This window comes from Xylocopa sonorina, chromosome 9, assembly GCF_050948175.1.
Source record: "Xylocopa sonorina isolate GNS202 chromosome 9, iyXylSono1_principal, whole genome shotgun sequence".
NCBI lineage: Eukaryota > Metazoa > Arthropoda > Insecta > Hymenoptera > Apidae > Xylocopa > Xylocopa sonorina.
The window spans coordinates 3,847,337-3,869,945 of record NC_135201.1 but is presented as its reverse complement, the minus strand read 5'-3'; the positions used below and the strand labels follow the sequence as shown (position 1 = coordinate 3,869,945).

Genomic DNA, 22,609 nt, shown 5'->3' with positions numbered 1-22,609 from the left:
CTTTGGGACAGATTTTTTTCTTTCTCTTCGTCTTTTTTTGTTTTTTTTTGTTCTTTTTTTGTTTTTTTTTTTTTTTGGTGAACCGAATATCGTTTACTTTTGTATTCTTTTCTTTTTATAATTATTGCCTAGACAAGTGCGTTTATGAACGTACATCGGTAGGCAAATACGGTTTCGCGTGCGCGAGTTCTTTGATACGTCATACGTAGTTCTCGTGTCAGAAAATTGAATTTATAAACCTTGTAAATTCTTCGAAATCTATACACGCGTAGCGACAATTGTCATCGTCTCTATCGGTTCCCTTTTTTTTTCTTTTTCGTTATGAGGAGATATAGTTAATTTAATTAGTTAAGTAAGAATAATAATAATCTTTCCGTTAGCCTGTTTGAACTCTTAAATACACCCGTCCCACCCAACCCTGCACAAATTCCCAACCCCGTTACGTTAAATACATATATGTACATATAAATATATATATATTATCGTCCCACGTGTATATGTATATAGATTTGATTTATATCTATATAACATACACACGCATACATATGTCCGTATATATGGCTGGAGAGATATATATACATATATTTATATACATACATATACATATACATATAAATCTATTATGTACGCATGCATTTATAATAATAATTATTTTTTTTTCTTCTTCAGTTTAATCGTAGAGTCGTTTCTCGATACTTTCAAATGTTTCGCATAAAAAACAAGGCAATCAGATTAAGTTCTATTGTTTACACTTAAACTTTACGCTCGTATTTAAATATTTATACTCGGCTGATTCACCTCGCGTGTCTATGTGTGTATATAATATACATATGTAATAGATAAATCGTAAATATGGAATCACTTTTTTTTACTTTCATTAGTTTCTTCCCTTCGTTTTTTCTTTTTCCTTTTTTTTGTCGCGCAACTAATACGAAAAGACTAAGCTCTTATTGTTAGTAAGAAGTTCGATTAAATCGTTACGGATCGCGTCAAGTTTTAACCTATCAACCGGGTGATGATACTTCGTATCGAGAATCCATTTAGTAAAAACGATTGAAAGTGAATTTTAGGTTTCGGACGATTTTAGTTTGCAAATTGTTGCGAAAATAAATACATCACAGCGTGTTCTTAATAGGAAATGTGAAGAGCGTAAAAGGAACAAAATATTCCTTAAGTAATAAACAAATAATTAGGCTTGGAACGCTGGTATATACTGCACGGCAAATTAATTCTCTTTCCCAGTTAACAGGTTAACGATAACCACGTAGAAATGAAGCGGGTAAACTTTTAAATGGTAGGTGTCAGTTGAAACTGACTAATCGCAAGCTTCCCCTTTCATTATACATTCTTTCTGTTCTTATTTTCTTCTATACCTCATTTGGTCGTTCTTTCTTCCATTTATTTTCTCTTCCTCTCTCTCTCTCTCTCTTTCTCAGACTCACGCGCACACGTACGCACATGCACACGACGCTCTCTCTTCCGCTTCTTTTCTGCCCTGAGGCAATTCTTATTAAGTAAATGCATAAATAATTCAGCTTCATTGGACTAGCTAGAAATCTCGCGTTGAAAACATTTGGTTGACAGCTGGCTCGCGTTTCCCCTTTCCTCGACGTTTCCAATCGGTCCATTCGCGATCGCGAACGTCGTCGGCCCATCTAGCATCACCTAAAACTGACGAAGCAGTTCGCGTCGCGTCCGGTCGCCGGTAAAATAGGTCGCGTCTGGAATTAATAAACGCTCGAGCAACTCGAACCAACATTTTCGCGGATCGGTCGGCGAGCAAAGGAGGAACGCGCGAAGCTTCTCTTTGAGAGTACAAGTATAGATGCGGAACGAGTCGAAAATCGGATGACTCGGGCAACGGTCGTCCAAATGTACCGGCGATGACATAGAAAACGGCCTCGCCGCGATAAGCAGCTTCTAATATATATATATATATATTACTCGTTTTGTGTACCTCGAAAGAATATGTTTATCCGCGGCGTCGAATGGTAATAAGCAAGTTTCGTATCGACAATATCGAAGGAACGTCGTGTAAAGAGACTCGAGACAGGCCGTTTTGGTAGGCACGCTGGAGCGACGACTCGAACCGATTCAATCCGCATACAAGGGAGCACAGAACGGAGCATTTACACGTAGAGCAGGGGATGGGGACGCTTAAGGACAGCCGCATTCGTCGACCACCATTTTCGGCAGGTCCCTCTTGATGATGTTGGAGTCAGGACCGTAATAGATGAGCGACATCGGCGAGAATTTTAGGGGTGCGCAGCAGGGCTGCATACCGGCCAGTCGGTCCATCTTCCGGTACTCTTCGATAACGTGGGTGTAATAATTGAGGAACGTGTCCGGTGTTCTGTGACCGGCCGCGCAATCTCCCCTGCAATAATTTGCATAGTACCTACACAAGAAATAAATACATACGTGTTATTTAGCCGTTCGTTTAGCTTCTTTTTCACGGTTAAGTAAATGGGGGCAATAGGGGATTTCAATTATCGCTCTCTCTTTCTTTCTCTGTGTGTATGTGTGTATGTGTGTGTGTGTGTGTGTGTGGGTGGGTGGGTGTTCGCTTAACGAGGCTCGACGTATTTCCCACCGCGCGTGACGCCGCCCGCGAACACACACGCGCGTCCTCCCGTAGGAGCCTTAAGCTTCGTTAAGCTTTAGACGATTCTATTTGCAATAATTGCTCTCAAGTTAAAGGTTTAGGGACGTTGCACTTGTAAGCGACACTCTGATTTCACGGGATACCGTACGAGTGACTACAGCTACCGATCGACGCCGACGGCGACACGCCGCCCCTACGCGAATGCGTTGTCGCGTGCCACCGTCTAAAGTTCCTCTTTCCCACCCACACCCCTCTACGTTGGCTCGCTCTACGTTACATCGATCGATCGTTACGCTTATTGTTACCGTTTCTTTTGCCCTTTTTTCTCCTTACGCGTCGAAACACGATCGCATTCGAGCCAAATCCCATCCCCGTCTACCTCGGGTGCTGCTATACCAGGTGCGTGCATGCACGCGTCCCGTTCGATCAGATTCGTCGCTCTTGCGAGACATCGATCGTCCGCCCCGTCTGCTCGCGATTCAATTTCGATGTTACACTTACCCTTGAGGGGCGATTATCCAGTCGTCCCAACCGAGCTGGGAAAAGTTCACGTAGAACCTCTGCTTGCAACACTGGCCCTTTATAGCACCGCTGCATTCGATCGCTCGTCTCCTGACCCGTTTCACGGACGCTGGATCCGTGCGTACCACTAAAAATGGTCTGTCCGGATCTTGGGTACCTGAGGAACATCGAATTTGTCGTATACGATACGTCCAATTGCATTCTATCGCGAATTGTCTGAAAGGTTTGCGAGTATAGCTCGCGTCGCGGTACCTTTTGTGTTTAAGGATGACTCGATCACGTGAGGAGAGTGTCCGTCGAAGGTCGATACGTAGACGCGGGAACCACATCCGGTACAGTCGACGAGCAACGTCAACTTGTCCCTCGCAGTATCCCGGCTCGTCGTGTACCAACTGTTTACAACCTTGGTGACGTCGAACTTGAGCCAACCCAGTTGTCCGATGTTCACACCGAGGGACGTGACCATTTCCAGGTGCTGGCCAAGCTCCTGCGAAAGCACGCGTTATTATATCGCGAACGTTTACTCTTCGTTTCTCTTTCTTTTTTTTTTTTTTGCTATTTTAGCTCAGCTCTACTGGCATCGCTTGAAGCTTCCCAATCGGCAGAAACCTGACAACTGTAGCCGGTAATATTAGACAAGTTACTAATAACGCGATTTAAGATTGCGGTACGTTTTTAAGGCGATTTAATTTATATATAATCGGATGAAAGCGCGAAGGTCCTTTTTCCTTTTGTTGAAAAGAAATTTATTGCGTTAAGTTTATCTCCTCTTGGAATCGAGTAAGTATTTTGCTTGACATTATCGAGAGAAATCATTTTTATTTGCTCTGACACCGGCCATTTTATTTTCAGGGCATGGACTGCGTGCGCTACCGTCGATGGTACACGAGAATTTCAATTACCTTGCCACGCAAGTGCGTCATGTTCCCGCAGCGTACCCTGAACACCCACAAGGTAATGTTTCTTTGGTTAGTCTGACCCTGACGATGGTGTTGATAGTGGTGGGCGTGCCTAAATTCAACTCTTGTCCAAAGTGTTGCCCTCTTGATCCTCAGAGGCTCCAACGCCGGTTCTCCACTCGACATCGGGAACTCCAGCAATGGTTGCCCGTTCAGCGTGCGACCTACGAGTAACACGAGTATTCGTTTCGTTAAATGAAACATCGAACAAAATGGCAAGGAGACTCGATTCTAATATACACGCAAGTAATTATGTTTTCGTTCCTATCATTAAAATAATCCATTCCCTCCTCTCCATTTTCATGTTTTTCTTTCAGTTTTTCTAAATCCATGGGAATCGCGACAAAGTCGAAGCTGCGGACGCATGACCTGGCTGCGTCATTCAATTTTTAAACATACAGGTACGTAATAGATACGCAACCATTCGTAGTTTCATCTTTAACAACATAAATTCGCCTCGTTTCACCCCTTATCGAGAAAGACAGGACCAGAATCGAAAGGAACAACGATGAGCAAGGTATACACAGATAGAAATGTGGGGATCGGTGTGAATTTTTCTCTAGACGAAACACTCGTTTTACTCCCGATTTCCTTTCGCCACTCGGTAGCAACCCCTCTGGCCACGGCGCGTTGTACAAACTACGTAACAGGGAGAACCGAAGGAGACACAGAGACAGCGAGAGGGAGAGGAAGGGAGAGGCAGTGTAATGCACTCAGCGGTTCGCGCGGCGTGTACGCGTGCCCGTCTGTACGAGCTGGTGCTCGTGTGCGTTTTCGCTTACACTGGGAATCACGATGAAATAGAACGGGCGAGAGGACGCGGGTACGTGTACAAGCGTAACAAGAGATGCATACATCGGTGGTATCGAGCAGTGCACGCGTAGACACGAGCAGGTTCACGCGCGCACACGGGTGGGTATCTCTGTAAATATCGTTGACGGTGTGCGCGCATACAGCCGAGGCGGCGCGGCTTCATCCCTTAACGGTTTGGTGAGTCACGGACCGGGAGTCGTTGGAGGGGCGGGGATAAGCATGGGGTGTCTGCCGCCCGTCTGCCTTCCGCCTTCCATACCCCGCAGCCCTTCCTCGCCGTCCCTTTTGCCACTCCACCCCTTTTATTCCGTTCCTTACCCTTCCGGCCGCGCACCCTCGCCTGTTATTTCCTTTTCTTTCCTACCCTTGCTTGCGTAGCCAACCTGTAAGCACCCACAGAGAGCCACAAACACTGACACTGACACTGACATCGACGTCGACACGGACGTTCGCCATCGACATAAACGTCGGCATCGGCATCGGCATCGGCATCGGCACAGTCTGAAACTTCGCTAGAGCCAACGATGTCCACACCCTCTCCCCCGACGTTATTCCTACGAGATGTTCAACCTACCGATCTCTCGACTCCGCTTGCTTAACCTTTTAAGCGTGGACCAATCGATACACGAGATGGGGGTGCACGACCGTTTCTCGGAGCAATTTTAACAGTCAATTCTACGATCGAGGATAATCGATTTCTTTTCGTGACGCGGCGTTTCGCACAAATTGCGAGAGAATCCATGAGCCGCAGGAGGGTGTCTCGGGAGTGTCTGCGCGCAGCTTCATCGAATTCCATCACGGCTCGCATTGGTTTAGGATATTTCCTCGTATTTTTATCATCAGCAATCAACGCTGAACATTTTTCTTAAATCTTGTACCCTGACGAACAGTTGGTATCTTCGTCCACCTGCTGGCTCTTTCTCTCCGCTTCTTTCTACCAATCTACCGTTCGTTTCTATTTATTTCTTCGACCGGCTCGCTGGGTATCTATTTCGTTTTCCTAGATGAAATCGTTCGCGTTACGAACCGCGTATTTCTCTCCACCCCCTTCGCCCACCACCCGTTCCACCGTCGTTACTGCGAGATCGTGTTGGCTGGAGCAAATGAAACGGAAGTCTTTATCGGGGGATCAATATCGTCCATCACGCATCGCTACCAGCAAGATTTTGGCTCATGGATCAGGAGAGATGCCCCACGGAACCTTCGGTCCATCGCTGTTCCTTGATCGTCTCGCTTCGTTGTTTCAATAAGCGAACGCAATGTGTTCGACTTTTTCTACGACGACGTGATTGATCCATCGATGATGATGTATATAGTCATGCCGCGATAATTAAGCTTTTTACGAAAATGCTCGTTCGATTCGACCGGTTTTATATTTTTATTTCAGATTTGAACGATTCTCACGATGGAGCAAGGTTGCTCGTTAAACGCGGATGACTAACGACGACAACGCGATCGAGAAGGGGCAATCTGGATTATTAACGAGCAAATATCCGTGGTACCAGTATTAAGAGTAGAAAACGATGGAATAGCTGGTAGACATTTCGTATGTGCATACGTATCCTTTCTGAATATCATACGCTATACGTATGTACACTGTCTTGGATTCCTCGAACCCCCTTTCTTTTTCCCTCCTGTTCTCTATTGCCCTCTTTCGTTAAGTGGATGGCTCGATCGTCGAGAAGGGGAAAAGTAATTTTCCTTTATTCCCTTGCCTTGAGACAAGAGTGATTCGGGGGTCTACAGAGTGAGACGGAACGTTGTCGAATCGGGCGCGCGTGTTCAAATCGAACAGAGTCCGCGGATAATTCAATGTTCACAGCGTCCGCTAAATTTGCAAGGGTCGTTCGGTAAAAAAGATACGTCGCGATGTCGCGCGATGTCCATCGAGCAGCTTTTCGAGTCGGGGACCCGCGACGAGTTTCGTTCCGATCGAGTACGCGGAAGAATCGTGGTGCTGGACAGCCGATGAATCGAGAGGGGCGTTGCACGACTTTCGTCCGGCCTCGCTCGAGTTTCGAGTACATCGTGTGTCGCACTTTTCGAGGTCGGTACATCGGGTACTTTTCCCGGTGCGCCGCAATGCGACACCGCTAGGGATCTACATTCCTATTTTCTCGCGTTGATAGTTGGCGTCTCCTGGAACGGTTAATCTCGCACATGGACGTCACGTATCCGGTCGATGGTTCAAGGTCGGATTAATATTCCCTGTTTATCGTTAGTCGATACCCTACAATCGGCAAGGGGACGTATAAAACTGTTGCGAAGGTTGGATTTCAATTCCGATCAGAGGATTCGAGATTAATTCAATTTAAATGCCTGCCAGAGAGCTCGAAACCTTAAGCTTGAGTTTCGAGGGTGAATTGTTTGTTGGAGAGATCTTAACGGATGATTCCAGAAACGAAAAGAAGAATATAATTTTTTGGAGGAATCAGTTTGGTAATGTTTCGCGTACGCGTGCACCGATGCGTGAGAGAGGCCACGAGTAAACTGCAACGAGGGTGTCTGCGCGCAACCACCTAGCAGAACGTCACATCGCACTGCCTTATGGAGGTCAACTATCCATCGGTGCACGCGTACTTCATGAATTTCCAAACTCGTTGCGATAAAAAACGAATCTTATTGTTCTCGAGCTGTTTAAGTTCGTTTAGTGGAAACGTCCAATATGGCCACGGTGGACGATGTGACACGTTATGAATACTCGGCTGGAGGGGGGGAATACGAATCGAGCGTTCCCGAACGTGATACAAAACGGAAAAACGACCGAATGGAATGGTTAAGAAAATTTCCAACGACGAAAACCTCTACTGATAGGAAACTAGAGGAACCGTTACCGTATATATACATAGAGCACGAAACGATTCGTGGATCGTTGGCTCGTCGAGGAGACAAGATTTAAGGATGCCATTCGCTGAACCGAGAACTCTTGGCTGGTATTGCACGAACACGATACGCACACTCCAAATCGTTATAATGGAAGATGCTCTCTATTCCTTCCGCAGAAAACGAGGACAGGAAATTAGATAAAGATGACAAAAATTAAGCAACATACGAGACGGGGAAACAATAGCGCTGCTATCGGATGCGAACTGTCGTCGATTCCCGTGCTCGACGGTATCCGTTGGTTCGATTAATCGGAGGACCAATTAATTCCTGATGGAGTGCAATTATGGAGGGCAGGAGGCATTTTTTGAAAAGAAGACGACAGAATATCTCTTTCTCTCGATACTACGCGACTGCTCGTAAACGAGGTTAGCGCGATCACGGGAGAATGTGCCCGTAAATTTGATGCGGGAGCACGTCACCGGGGAAAAGAGGAGTTTCTTCGTCGCCAAGTCGTCCATTTAAGACGTCGCGCAGTATAGTAACGCGGGGGAAAGTCGCCACGAACGAAGACGGGGGGGTTGGTGGCGGTCTGGAAGAGGAGAGGACGAGAGGGACAGAGAAGCGTGAAAAAGGAAGGAAAGTTCGGAGGGAAGAACATGATACTCTGATTGCCAGGGTAATAATTTGCAACGGTCAAGGAATTGTCAGTGAAAGGAGAGCGGCGTTGTCGATTGGATTCCGATGATCGAAACGGCAATCGGACGCGTCCTCTTGCATTCGAAGGGAAGTATATGCGCGCAGAGTGTTCGGTCACTCCTGGCAGAGGTTTTAAGGGGTCGTTCCCGAAGCCAAAATAAGAGGAGAGGCGGTGGCAATAAAATTTCATTCGAAGCTTCATTTTCCAGGGAAACGACGCTGAGAGTCTTTGGCGTGCACCGCGTGCACTCTAATGGTAAAAATCCATAAGACAGTGCGACGCGTGACGAGATCGTACGCGGCTACGCGCAGGCACCCGACGTTGCACCCGTCTCGCGGCAGGCTGCCTCTTACCATTATTGCACGCGTACTTCATGAATTCTTACAGCCCTTTCCCACGGGAACGAAGCAATTTTCTTATTCGGAACTTTCATCTTATTTTGGCCCGTGGAATCGCTCGTTCCGACCCCGAGGGCGGGCAGAAACGGGCAAAATTTAAATACAAACTTTCCTCCGCGGAAACACTTACCGAAATCAGCCCCCCAATTTTACGATAAGATATCGATCGATCGCTACAATTACGGAATTGCGAGGTGATCGCGGCCGGCTGCGAGTCCCGCGGGCCGTTAGAGTCCGTTAAAGGGTCCTGGGTGAACCGAGGGAGCGAGCGGCAATCGGCGAAACAACGCGGAAAAAGTCCGCCTCGGACGCGGACGATAAAAATCGGCGCCGCGTCTAACCAAAATGAAACTAATTGGACGCTCGTTGGTAAAATGAAATAAAGGGGACAAAGTATCGTAAACGACGAGCTGTCGATAAAACGGTTTAAAGTTATTACTCGAGCGGGAGATAGGGTAGAATGAGCTAACGGAAGGATGGGAATTGCGGCGGTGGTGGTGGTGGTGGTTGTGGTAGCGGTGGTAGTGGTCGTGCTAGCCGGTGGTGGCGGCGGCGGCGGCGGTGGCGGTGGCGGCGACGGTGCTATGAGAAAGGGAGTAGCGCTCTTCACCGACTTTGTCGCGACCACCTTTCCTCTGTCGTCCACGGTCGAAAGTCCAACATCGTCGACCTCGGTGCGAATCTAATTACGGAACGACACGATGCTGATGCGTTACTCAATAATACCGCGTCCACAACCTCAGAAACGGTGTGTACCGTGTATCTTATATAGGCTCGAGACGATTGACTATAATACGGTCAGTCAAATAAGAGGGTCAGATATAGCTGGTTGGGTAACCCTGATCCAGATCTATCGCCGCCACGTGGTGGCTCGCGCTACGTACACTGCACGTCTAACGCACCTCGCGGTTTGAATCACGTGTTCAGAGGTGACGGCAGTGAACCGCCTTCGGAACGCCTTTGAAGGGTTTGTGGAATCGTTTCTTTCGATTGATTATTCCCACTACCCCGGTAGCTACGGGTGTACCCGTCACCGTTGGGACGCATTTGCATGCATGCACGCGCAACTGTTTACACGTAGGTAGAGTATCGTCACGACGATTTCGGCGTCTAGCGTTATAGCGTTGCTCAGTCGATCAGTCTGCACTGGTGTATGCGGACGATGCGGTAGGAGACGACGTTCCCCCAGCACGGATCGCGAAGGGCCGTGCGCGTCGTGAAAAATAGTCAGGATAAACATGTAAAGGGAATCGACTGGCTTATTCGCGCGATAATGGACGATAGAAGGTTGTGTTCCTGGAAAGGGTGTCTATATCGGCGTCGTCGCGTGCCCCGCTGCCATCTACGCCGCGAAATAACGTTGTCGCGGCGGTATTATCGCACCCGTAGCGACTTGGCGTCATAAGCTACGCTATCCGATAGGTTACGAGCGGCACACAACAGGCCGCGAAAACACTTTGCGATTATTCGGTTTAATCTTCTCCACGGGTATCCCAGTTCCCCAGTTTTCAAGGATGTTCACTTAGGGGACAGAACGGGGTGGCAATATTTTACTCCGCGTCCATAACATCTACCGATTTTAATGCCACCCCTCCCAGTTCGGGGATTCCTTTTCAAGGCTCCCGGAGTAACTCGCGACGGTCATCGAAGGAATATTCGAACGAATCCTCCATTCGTATCTAATTAAAAACTGTGTCGCATCCCTTTTAACGGATCGATGGATGTACGATAGATAAATGGTTCGATCGATCGATTCTGGGAAACATGAATGGCATTCGATGATTGTGTAGTTGCGAGGGGAGCAATTGTGGATCAGAGAGTGGGGTGTTTCAGCAAGCCAAGGTATAGTCTGGCGAATAATTAGGCGAATCATACTCCTTTGTCGAGGGGATGATTAAGGAGACTTCCCTTCGTTCGCGGTACCTAAGGCAGTTCGCAAGATTTTAGTTACGCGCGTTCGTTTCGAAGTACGTATCGCGGTACAGATGATTAATTTGTTCGGATGACAAGGTTTGCAGAGACGAACGAAGGTCTTTGACGCCGTGGTATACTCGGGATCATTCTTGTATCGACAAGTGCTCAACGGGCATACGAAATTATGCATTCAGACCGAAGTGGATAAATGATCCCTTTTTCGTCCTCCGGGAAACGAGAACGGCTGGCCAATTCTTTCGCCAATTCGTAGGAATTTTTAGCGGACCACATGGGCAGAGTCGGTCGACGCGTCGCGAGATCGTCGCGATTGCCGCGTGATCGATTTTTCCGTTCTCCAGCGATGTCGAGAGGTGAAGCGAAGACGCGACGACGAGCAGAACGAACGAAACCTGTGGACAAGGGCGTAGACCGACGAAACGCAAGGGCTGTACGGTGGAAACGGGGTACGAAACGCGAGAGAAACCAGGAGGAAGGACCGCGACCCGTCTGGAGGAGAGACTGGAAGAGACGAGAAAGGGTTGGCCAGAGGAGCGGCGGCGAAGGGTGCGGAACGAAGGAAAGCAGAAGGGAAGCGGCAACGATTCGAACGGAATGGAAGACGGAGAAACACACCCTCGATTTCTATCCTAGGGCAGAGAGTGTAGTTGCGCGGCAGGATGAGGAGAGTCAAGAGGGAATAAAGGAGGTGTAGTAGGAGATGTACGAAGAGCGGCGCCCAGCTGGAGCCACGTGCATCGATCTGACTACAGGCGCCAGCCGTCCTATCCGTCGGCTCGTTCGTCCATGAGTTCGACCCTGTCCCACTCCAACGGATCTCGAACAACTCGTACCATCCCACCACTCTGAACATCCCGTCAGCTTCCCTGCACCGACGTTTCCACCATACCCCACATCAGCGCCCATCTCTCCTACTACCTCGCTCGCCTTCTCCACCCTTCTCACTGTCTCTTGCTCTCTCTGCTTTTCTTTCTCTCTCTCTCTCTCTCTCTCTCTCTGCTTTTCTTTCTCTCTCTCTCTCTCTCTCTCTCTCTCTCTCTCCCTCTCTGTCTCTTTCTATTTCTCGGTTCTTCCTTTCCAGCTATCCCCGTGGAAGGTCGTGTCTTAACCCCTGCACGTTCCATCCAACGAATTTGTCCCTCCCAGGGACAAATTCAGGTTGAACGAACTCGCCACACACTCCGTTTCAGGCGTTCCTGAATTTCGCGATTTTCCCCGTTTCCCCGTGCCGTTCCGCTAGGGGAAGATTAAGGCGACGAATCGGAAGGTTCCGAGTGCAACGTTATTCGGATACGCCTCGAATTGGTCCTTTTGTTTCTTCTCAACTGCGATCGACTGTGTTCGCCATGGGTCGTGATAAGAACAACCCCTAAAATTTCCCTATATCGCTAAGAAAATATCTACAACGTTGTACATCGAGATGCAAAATTGTTTCATATTTATTTCGAAGCTAGACAGCTTTTTTAATCAGATCGAATGCTTCAGCAGGGTTACAACGCGATGGTACGTTCCAAAGTTCTGCCTTTTTGTCGCATTTTTTTGAGTCAAACCAGTCGATTCGAACGCGGTCGCGATTTAAATCCCCACGTACTGAAACCTGTTCCTCTGACCTATCTCGAGTTATTTCATCATTCGCTGTCGCCTCTTCGCCAGCATCGAGAACTCTTCGTGTCAATCTATCCTATACGAAACTTTTAACAAATCAAATTTTTTAAAACGCTTCTGCGTTAGGGAGTTCTGTAAAGAATATGGCGATTCGATTGTACTAAATCGCTGACCTCCTCAGAGTACCAAATTTCCAACGCACGCACGATCGTGCAGGTCTGAAAGAAGCCGATTAGGCGCACAGTCTCGTCTTATCGTCAAACGAAGCAGGCGCTCGAGGATTATCGCGGTTGGTGCGCGTTTAACGCGTTTCAATTGGCTGCGATTACGCACGTATCAGTTATTACCTAATCGGTTCGCGTTTTAACTGGCTGGAAGGGCAGAGCCGGAGGAACGACTCCGGGAGCGAAGAGGATGGACACGTCGAAGGAAAATAGATCGATCGGATGGGTGAGTTTGTAAACCTTGGCATAGTTTGCGGCAGAAGAAGAAGAAGAAGAAGAAGAATTGTTCTTGTCGAGAGGGCGAATCGCGAAGGGAAAAGAGTCAAACTGCTTGATCGTTCGTCGCGAACTATCGACGAAATCACTTGGAATCGTTCGAACACCGACGTCATCCTTGGCGCCGTTGTTGTCGTTGCTCCGTTAACCCCTTTCGCCTTAGCTACGCGCCACGCAAAACTTGTTAATTACGACGAATAAAATTCGCGTGAAACTTATCGAGAGATGTATCGTTTATACGGAACGCGCAGTGATCTCGAGAGCAATTTCAACCAGCGATTTGTCAAGCCAAAATAAATACAAAAATGAAAAGTATCGAAATTGCGAAATGAAAGTTCACGAAATTGAAAATTCGAACGCAGATTTGTTAGTCCTCGTTTCCGTTTTACTTTTGCTCCCCTTGGAAATCACCCTTTGAAATCTCTTTCGCAAGAATGGTCCTGCGTGGTTTTGTACGCCTGCGGATAAAAAGGAGGTGGATCAAGCATCGTAAATTTGGAATTATTTCGAGAAAAAGAAAGAGCAACCGTGGGGCCACACGGTGGACGCGTCTGTTTCGTTTGTCCACTAGTTACGGATTACGAGTTACGAATCACGAGGCTACGGCCGCCCAAGCTTTTCACAGAGCAATTGCATTCACCAGAGCCGCCGCCAAGTCTTCTTAAAAGGGAACAACCGTCGAGCGCGTATAATGGCCAGCTACTACGACGGGAACCTCTCCTCGTCTACGACGGCATCTCCTCCGGCGATGACGAACAATCTAACAAATAGCGGAACGCGTTCAGCTCGTCGCGACGATGTATTCTTTATTATGTTACGCACCACGTACATATATATGCATATACACTCTAGATTTTCTCTTTTTTTTCACCTCGTTCGCTTCTCTTAAATTTTCTTTTCCGAATCGTACAATTTTCGTTTCATTTCTATTTTTTTTCCCCCCTTTTGGTTTTCTTCTCACCCCAAGAATTTAGCAGCAATATTTCCGCGCGATCAAACCGTACGCGATTAACTTATTCCCGCTAAATGAGAAGCAGTACAAAAGCATAGAAGCGCGCTAAGGAGGATTTTATCGGGACAAACAGAAATTTCCGACACGTGAATCGTTCTTAGCCGCGTAAATGCAGAGGTATGCGAAACCGATGGCTCTCGGCGCACGGGTGACTTGCCTGTTGTAATTATCTTAAGGCACCCGGGGACATTTCTACAGTCGGCTGGTGGATACTCGATATGCAAGAAATGATCGCGTTCACATGCAATGCGACGACGCGTGCAACACTCGTGTTAGGTGGTGGCAACTGGTCTCGCGAGCGATTTTTTCTAAATCTCTCGCGTATGCGCACGCTAATTCTAAGAGAGCTCGCAAGCGATTGCAGCCGCGGCGCACAGGTTTCAAAGAAGTTTCTCGAGAAAACAAAGCCTCCTCAATTTTTTAGATCTCGTCTCGTTACATCTCTCTGAGGAATCGAAATCTCTACCAAAGACGATGACAGGACCTAACTCGTTAAATATACTGCGAAGCAAAATAGATCTCTTTCGTCGCGAATTAGAAGTATATATATGTACAATATCGCAAATACATCGACGAACGGAGAAAAGAATTTCGCATAATCCGAACGTAAAGGTAACAGAGCGATCAGACGATCGTACCATTACGAATGAAAAATCGTCTTCGTGGTAAGCGTCCAAGTAAACAGAAGTCCCCATAGTGAGAGAGAAAAAGGATAAAATAATCGTTACTCGTTGGAAGGGTGTGTTAATCCTTTGCGCTCGTATTTACATCCGAGGACACACACGTTTAAGCAGAAACTAAAGGAATACATTGTAACAACGGTCCCCAGAATGTGATACCAATGTAAATGTAGTAACAGAATGTAAAACGATTAGTAGAGAAAATTTGGTAAATTATAGGAGAGGAAGGTGGACGGTAATTGGAAGGAACGCGCGTATGGAGAAACGCGCGCTCGAATTCAAACTAATTAAAGCAGGCAGAACGATCGTCGGTAAAAAAGCGTTGCGTGGGATCGCGCGTACATGCCTGGCGTGTATATAGCGGAGGAGAAGCTGGTCGTCTGTTTCCAGGGGCGACTGGCAATACACCCGCCTGCAATTCCCTGTCACAGGGTACGTAATGGTTTCCTCTGGAACATGAAAAACTCGGGACACAATAAACCGGCTAAAATTATGACCGGCAGCCCGCGGCATCGGCATCGTTCGGCAATGCCGATAGAATGGACTCGGTGATGGCGTCCTCGTAACGGGTGGTCGGGGGTGGAAGGCCGCGATTGCTGGAAGAGCATGAAAAGAAGAATATACAGGGGACGATGAAGCGTTTCCACGATTCGTTCCTATTAATCATCGTCTACACACGTTTAACTAATTCGCGAATAAAACGCGTTCACGCTTATCCGCCATTTTTAAATATTATTATTATTATCGTCGACAGCTTTCTCGCGCACGAGGATGGAAAATACGAGAAGTTGTAGGTTGCCTTAGAAATTGGAAGGGTAAATGTGAGTACGATAGATGAAAGTGAAACGATTAATAGGTAGAATTGGTGTAATTGAGATTTGAAGGGGTGAGTTGTTATATAAGAAGCGAGTGTACGAGAATGCGAGTTTATATTTGGTGGATAGTTTCTCTGATTTTATTTTTGATCATAGACGCCCAAAGCGTCGTCTCTGCGGAAATAGTTATCGTATTCTCCTTTAACGCGACTGGTGACGCGCTGTTGGGGCGTATAAAGTCTTACGGTGCCCCATAAACAGTGTTTTCACACGGTGTCATTATAGACGAACTGTAAAATCCGGCGTTCGACAATTCGACAGACCCATTGTCGACTTCTGTTGCCATAAAATTACATCTAACGCGTCGATTGGTCGTTATCTTCTTCTTCTTCTATCGTCGAGTTTAACTGTTATAAATGACCTGCTCGAAGAGACCAAAGAGTGTCCGTTTAAAGTATTTACGCTGGAATGTTAATCCTTTAGCCACATGGACGATTTTTAATATCCAATTTGGTCGCCAAAAATCTTTACAGCTTACTTGGATGATTTAATTAAATCACAGTCGTTCGAAATCGTTCCAAATGTTTAATACGATACCACCACGATCTGATCAAAATTGCTGTCCAAGTGGATGTACGTCGATAGAAATTGTACGTCTCGTCAACGAGACGCGTCACGTCTGCGTAGAAGCCGAAAATTTGTGCGCGTTACGCGGACGAAAAAAAAGGAAAAAAAACAAATATGGAACAAAAGTTTCTCCCCCTCCCGCCGCCGTGGGGATCGATATCGAAGAGACGATAGTGTATCATAGTTTCTTTAGTTTCTTCAAAAAGAATGACGTGTTCACCGGCTATGTATAGTGACGGCGACATTAACGTTAAAGTATCACGCATGTCGTATTATACATAATGCGCATTCTGTGCGACGATGTGTGCCCCCGGGGCGACGACCACCAATTCCTGCGCGTGCGAAATGTTCACCGAGATCCGTCTCGACGTAACAACCTTTCGTCGAACGGCTCGCCTCGACCACGTTTCGAATCAATTCTTTTCATTCTCCAACGTGGATCGCGCTCGACGAACTATCAATTTTCAACTGCAATTTTCAGCTGATCGTTGATCAGCGAATCGCAAGGTACTCAAAAACGAAAGGTCCAATCGTTAATTCTCGCTACGACCGATCGCAAAGCTTTGGAGAACCGAATCGATCGTTTCATTCGCGGATATCGAAGGGAAGAAAAAAAGATGGTGTCGATGGTTCGTTCGGTGCGTCCATGCGGCGAGCTCGTGGTTCCGTTTAATTCGCGAGGAATAATCGTGGACGGAATACGTTTCGAGGAGCGGACTCGTTACGGATGCATACGAACGACGAGGCACCGGCCACGGGCATAAATGCTGGCCAACATTGCTGCTTCTACATCTAGCTAGCTCTATTACCCTTATTGTTAAACTTAGAGTTACTGAACTACAGAACGAACTATAGACCGTCGTGGCGCGACACCCATATGCCTACGAGCCACGTGGCCTCAGCCGTGTGGCCACGCACGGATGCGAACCCAAGGTGTCGTCCGTGACGTTTTCTGCGTACGCCTCTCTGCTTCTCGCCACCAGCCCCTGGCACCCTCCCCGCGCCCTTATTTTCTTAGCGAACAATTCCCGTTCTTCCATCAGCGACACGATTCGATCACGATTCAGCCGGATTCAGCCTCGCGGATCGACCGAGCGGAACGAACGAATCGCGTACCACCGTTGCGGCTACGTCGTTCGCGAAAACTCGCGAAACGCCGCGAGCCACGCACGACGTTCACCCCGCGAATTGATCGAACGAAAATTGGATCGTGCGCCGTCTGTGTACTTATCGTATTACACCGTGGCTCGACCACGCTACACGCTCGACAGGAGAACACACACGAGCGACGTTTCTCTTTTCATCTTCGAATTGTCCATTATCGGGACAACGTTCTCCCGTGTTCCTCTTTCGAAGTGGAACATCGTTGCGTCCCATCATCGAACACGCCTTTTCTCGTCAACCACCACGATTTTTATCTCGTATCGTCGATTGGGTTTCCGTCCTGATTCGAACGCGCGATTCGAATAGCAATTATCGAGGGCGGTAACGCGACTCGGTTGTTAAAGAGTAACGACGTTTCGGTCGTTTTCGAAAGATCAAGAATCGATGAGAATCAGAGAAGGGTAAACTTACCAGGTTCGGCAAACGTGATAATCTCCGAGGTCCTCGCGTAGAAGTCGTCCATCTCTTCTTCCGGCTCCCGATCTCCCTCGTGGTCTCGATAGTCTTCGTGGGACGAGGCGATCCTCGAGTTGTCGCTGGTCGAGCTGTCCCCTCGCTCGTCCAGGTTCCTGTAGGAGTACTCATCGCCGCCGTAGAGGAACTCTGCCGAGTAAATGTTCTCGCGGTCGTTCCTCGATCGTACCGGCGATGGGTAACCGGGGGACTGCGCCTCGGCCCTGTACAACGTCTCGAGAGCCAAATGTCTTGGTACGGTGGCCAGTGTTCTGTTCACGTCCGGTCGCATCCTAAGGCCAAGTTTGGTGAGTATTTGGTGTTTGATCGCCTCGAGCCTGAGGTCATCCGGGGTGGGCGCGGCGGTCTCCTTTCTTTCGGAACCACCGCCCCGATGCGGCTCGTGAATATGTTGTTGTTGTTGTTCTTGCTGGTGGTGTTGTTGTTGTTGTTGTTGGTGGTGTTGATGTTGTTGATGATGATGTTGTTGTTGCTGGTGCAGGCAACCGGGGCAGGTCTGATGATGATTTTGCCGCGGTTGTACCGGCGACAGGGTCAGACAGCAGAGCGCCAACCCTATCAGGAGAACGTTCGAGGGTACCAAGGGACCTCTGTATCTGAAGATGATACGAGGGGTCGGCAGGTGCGACGATCGTTGATCGTAGGTGCGCGCGGTATTTGCGGGCGCACCGGCACGCCGGTGAGCACGGCAATGCCGTTCCTGGCAATCGGACCTCTCCCAGAACCTCTCGTTTCGACCTGCTTTCGAATTGAGTCCTGTTCTGTACGGCACCTGGTGCATCTCGGCGGCGAGTCACCTCCTCCACCCCCACCACCACCTCCTCGTTCTTCCCCTGGTTCTCTTCCGCGGTTCCTCCCGATCTGCTTCCGGTTCCGCTTCGGGCACCGCGTCCCCGGCCCTAACCGATCGGCGACAACCACCACCACCGATCCGGTCACGCTCCTTTCTACTACTACTACCGCTACCACTACGTCTACCGCTACTATTACTACCACTATTACTGATACTACTGTTATTGCCGGTAATAGCGCGACCCGGGGTAGAAACGGTGCCGATCGTTGAAACGGGCGCGATACTGTTAGGAGGGTCCGAGTAAACGGGATGCAGGGCGTCCGTGTAACGTGTTTTTGCCTCTGGCCAACGGTACGGAGATAAGAGGGTGCGACGACCACGACGGGAACCTGTTGAGACGGTAAAGTCCGCGCAGAACGGTGACGGCGACGATGGCGATGACGGCGACGACGACGACGACGACAGGGAAAAGGCATTCTCACCTAAGCCCCCCATTACCAACTATCCGGTTGCGCTGTTTCAGGATCGATCTCACCCGCAAGATGGACCGCCGTAACCGGGTACACCCTGCTCGCGTTTTCGGCCATTCGCGCTCTCGTTTTCACCGCTTTACTTTTGCTCCCACGTCCACGGGTACGCGCCCAATACTCTACCACCACCCTTACTTCCCTTTTCTTCTCTCTACCTCTCTCTCTCTCTCTTTCTCTCTCTGCCCACCTGACTCTCCCTGTATTCTTCCTGTCCGTTTCACTCTAACTATCTCTTTCTATCTCTCTCTTTCTCTCTTTCCCCCTTACTGCTTTACTTGCATAGCTTCACGAACCGGATCACGTTCAATCTTCTTCTTCTTCCTCTTCTTCTTCTTCTTCTTCTTCTTCTTCTTCCTCCTCTACTAAACGATACTTCTCGGCGGACTTTTACATGGAGAACTGTCGGCTCTAGGAACTAAGGTCTTCTAGATTTCCTTGGACACTTCCTATGCGTATCTAATATTTCACTACGGCTAAGGTCCACGGAATGATGCACCATTTAAAAGCTTGATACAGCTGAACATGCAACGACGGTCATTCGTGCCGCGGTGACGTCCGATTCTCTAACAGGAAGTCCTTTGGTCACCGTGGAAAACGGCTCCTTCGATCAACGGACTCCTCGAGATCCACCGATCCAGCGAGCAACGGCTCGCTCTTCTTCCCTCGTCCTTTTCTATTTCACCCCCTTGACGGCAGCAGAGATTGCTCATAAAAGATCGACCGGAATCCTGGACGGACGCGTGTTACCAACGCGCACGAGTTCCTGCGGGATCGTCCGCTTCCACGCGTGCATCCTCCTCGGTCTGTCCGATCCAAAAGGCCGAAGCGAGGTGCGATCCCCTTGCCCGTCGATGATTTTATACGGTCGGGCCCTTATTTTGCCTTCGACTAACCGTGTCTAGCCCCGTGGTACCCTTTTACTCCTTTCTTTTTACTTGGCTCGCCGATATCATTCACGATAACGACGAAACGCCAAAGGATCCCTATAACGACCGAAGCACGCTTGTCGGAGGCGCGCCGGACACTGAGGGGCATCCACCACCACTACCAATACCGATACCACCACCGCCGTACTATCACCGCCAGCAGCAGCAGCAGCAGCAGCAGCAGCAGCAGTAACACCACCACCATCACCACTACCGCCACCGCCGCCACCACCGCCGCCGCCACCGACGCCGCCGCCGCCGCCGCCGCCGCCACCAACACCACCACCGGCCAGCGAAATACTATCCACCCACCCACGACGATATAGATACTGCAACAACCGGCTAAACTCCCCGATAACTTTATGTAGCTGGTCCCTCCTATATGTTACGTTCGAATTATATTTCTTTTCTTTCCTCTTCCTTCCCTATCACCCCTCACCCTCTCTTTCTCCCTGTCTCCCTCGAAAACGAGGAATCGTCTCGTGCAGGTCTACGCGAATTTTTGACATCGCATCTACGAGCAACAGTATTCCACCCTCCCACGGCAATTCTAAGCGAGTTGTACGAGATCTTAGGTAAAAGGGCGAGGGGCGTTGTTTTCATCTATACAAGGAGGCGAGAGAAAAGTATAGAGAATTATAGATATAAAGACAGAGACGGTCACGCGAACGGAGACGTACAAACGAGGGCGGTGAGAGAGAGAGAGGGAGAGGGAGACAGAAGACAGGGCTGCGAACAGGCACCAGCACCCACGTGGTTCACGCGTGGTACTACGATGCTTCCGTTTCGCCGCTACAGGGACCCAGCCTTTCTCGTTCCCCAGATACACGTTCAATCCTGTACTCGCGTGAACATTTATCGTTACCCAAAGGAACGAACGTGGTTTAATCGTTGGTGGTTCGTTTTCGATGGTTTTCCGTGGGCATTCGGGCGTGCGTATCGAAGCTGTAACGACAGTTCGAACGTTTAAACAGCGGCGTACGAAAACAGTTGTAATAGCCGGCGTGTCGATGGCGCCTGTAACTTTTGCGGGCTCGCGACATTCGGTGTAGAAAAGCAGCCGGAAAGATGGGAAGAAAGATAGAGAGAGAGAGGCAAGCTAGCTGTAAGCATATTGATCAGAAGACGGTAGTTGGCCTGATGCCACGTGGTGATGCTGCGAGAGGCGCCGGTCTCTTCTCCTATTATGAGCCAAGGCTTCTATTCTCATCTCTTACTTTCTCTAGGATCCTCCTCTCTGCACCGTCGTAATCTTCCCGAAAATCCCTCTCCCGTTTCACCCTATCTCCCTACATCGCGCCCTCTCCCAGTTTTCAACATTATCCCCCCGTCTCTATCGTTTCATACGCATCGTGCAAGACACACGGGAATTTATAACGCACACCAACGATCCTTGGATCCGTGCTCCGTTTCTTTTCGGTGCACGGAACGAACGTAAGCCAACGTTTCGCATCGAGATCGCCGCGTTTAACGAATTAATCCGCGTCGTTAAGGTACGGAAGGCTGCTGCCTTATCCTTTTTTCCCTCCTCTCCGTTCGTTTCGCTCCCCTCCTGCTTTCCGGCCTTCGCGATCGCTGGGCGCTTCCCATTATCCCGTTGCCCGACGCCCTAGCGTCGTCGTATCGACGTCGGCAACCTTGAAGGCAGAGAAGATCGCAAGAAAAAGGAAAGACGCGACGAGAGGGAGATAAAATTGGCGGTATATGGCTATGGCCGGATAGAAAGAGGGAACCGCCTTCTTGGGTGGCTACAGGTTCCGCGATTGAGCTCCGCCACCTCCTGGCATAGCGTCGTGATCGTGGATCACCTCTTTTTTCCTTCTCTCCCTTTTCCCCTCTCTGTCTCTATCTCTCTGTCTATCTCTCCCTGTTTCTCTCATTCTCCTCGTCATCCCTTTTCGTGCGAACGAACGCCGATAAAAACATCCCCGAACCGCGACCCTGCCTGCCTTACCTACCGTTGCACGAACGGGGAAAAAAATCGTACCCACTTTTTTACGATAACCTACTTTATCCGCGACAGGGAATCAATTTCTGCCTTATCGAAAGCCGCTGCGATCGAACGTTTAGAACACGCGCCAACAAGTTATCCAGAGGAAAATCCCACTGCGATATCGCGTTCTTTGTATTTTCGAATCGCGAGTTTGCCACTGCGATTCCGAGCATCTTTCCATTACCCGATGGAACACCGCGTTTAGACGCTAAACGGGGGCAGACTTAAATCGGGAACGATGATTTAGAATCGGCGATCGAGATCGTTCGTAGAGATCACGATCGATCTTATCGCAGCCGCGTATCGCACACGCGTACGGAAACGTGTGAATTCTAATGAGACGACGAAGAGAAGAGACAGAAGGAGAGAGAGAGAGAGAGAGAGAGAAAGTGGGAGGCTGAGCGGCAGATCGAAAGAACTCGCGGCGAGCTCGTGACGCGCGTCCCAGAGCATGCGAATTAGATTGATCTATCATTGCCTTGTCTGGCCGACGTCTCGACCGTTGATTGGAAACGAGGCAGATATCATCATCTTCCTAGAACTGTGCGCGATGTCGATGCTTTTATTTGCACTCCCATCGATCATCCGCGGCCGGCTCCTCTCGAATCCCGCCACTCGACGCGCGCTTCGCGATGGAATGCGATCCCTTCGGACGGAGTCCGATCGGGAGCGTCTCCGCCGAAAAGAAGGGAACGAAAGAAGAGAACGAGGGGCAGGGAGGGAGGGGGGGGACGAGAG

General features: G+C 49.0%; 2 protein-coding genes across 2 annotated transcripts in view; one reads left to right on the top strand and one right to left on the bottom strand.

The window, feature by feature from the left end:
- Positions 1–22,609, top strand: part of LOC143427487 (uncharacterized) — a 161,142-nt gene that overhangs the window by 85,455 nt on the left and 53,078 nt on the right. The window lies entirely within an intron of this gene.
- Positions 1,886–18,410, bottom strand: Actbeta (inhibin subunit beta). Its single transcript, XM_076900642.1, has 5 exons — positions 17,567–18,410; positions 4,030–4,250; positions 3,380–3,614; positions 3,107–3,284; positions 1,886–2,398 (listed from the first exon to the last, which is right to left on the bottom strand). The coding sequence occupies exons 1-5, from the start codon at positions 18,408–18,410 to the stop codon at positions 2,158–2,160; spliced, it is 1,719 nt and encodes a 572-aa protein (XP_076756757.1). The 3' UTR covers positions 1,886–2,157.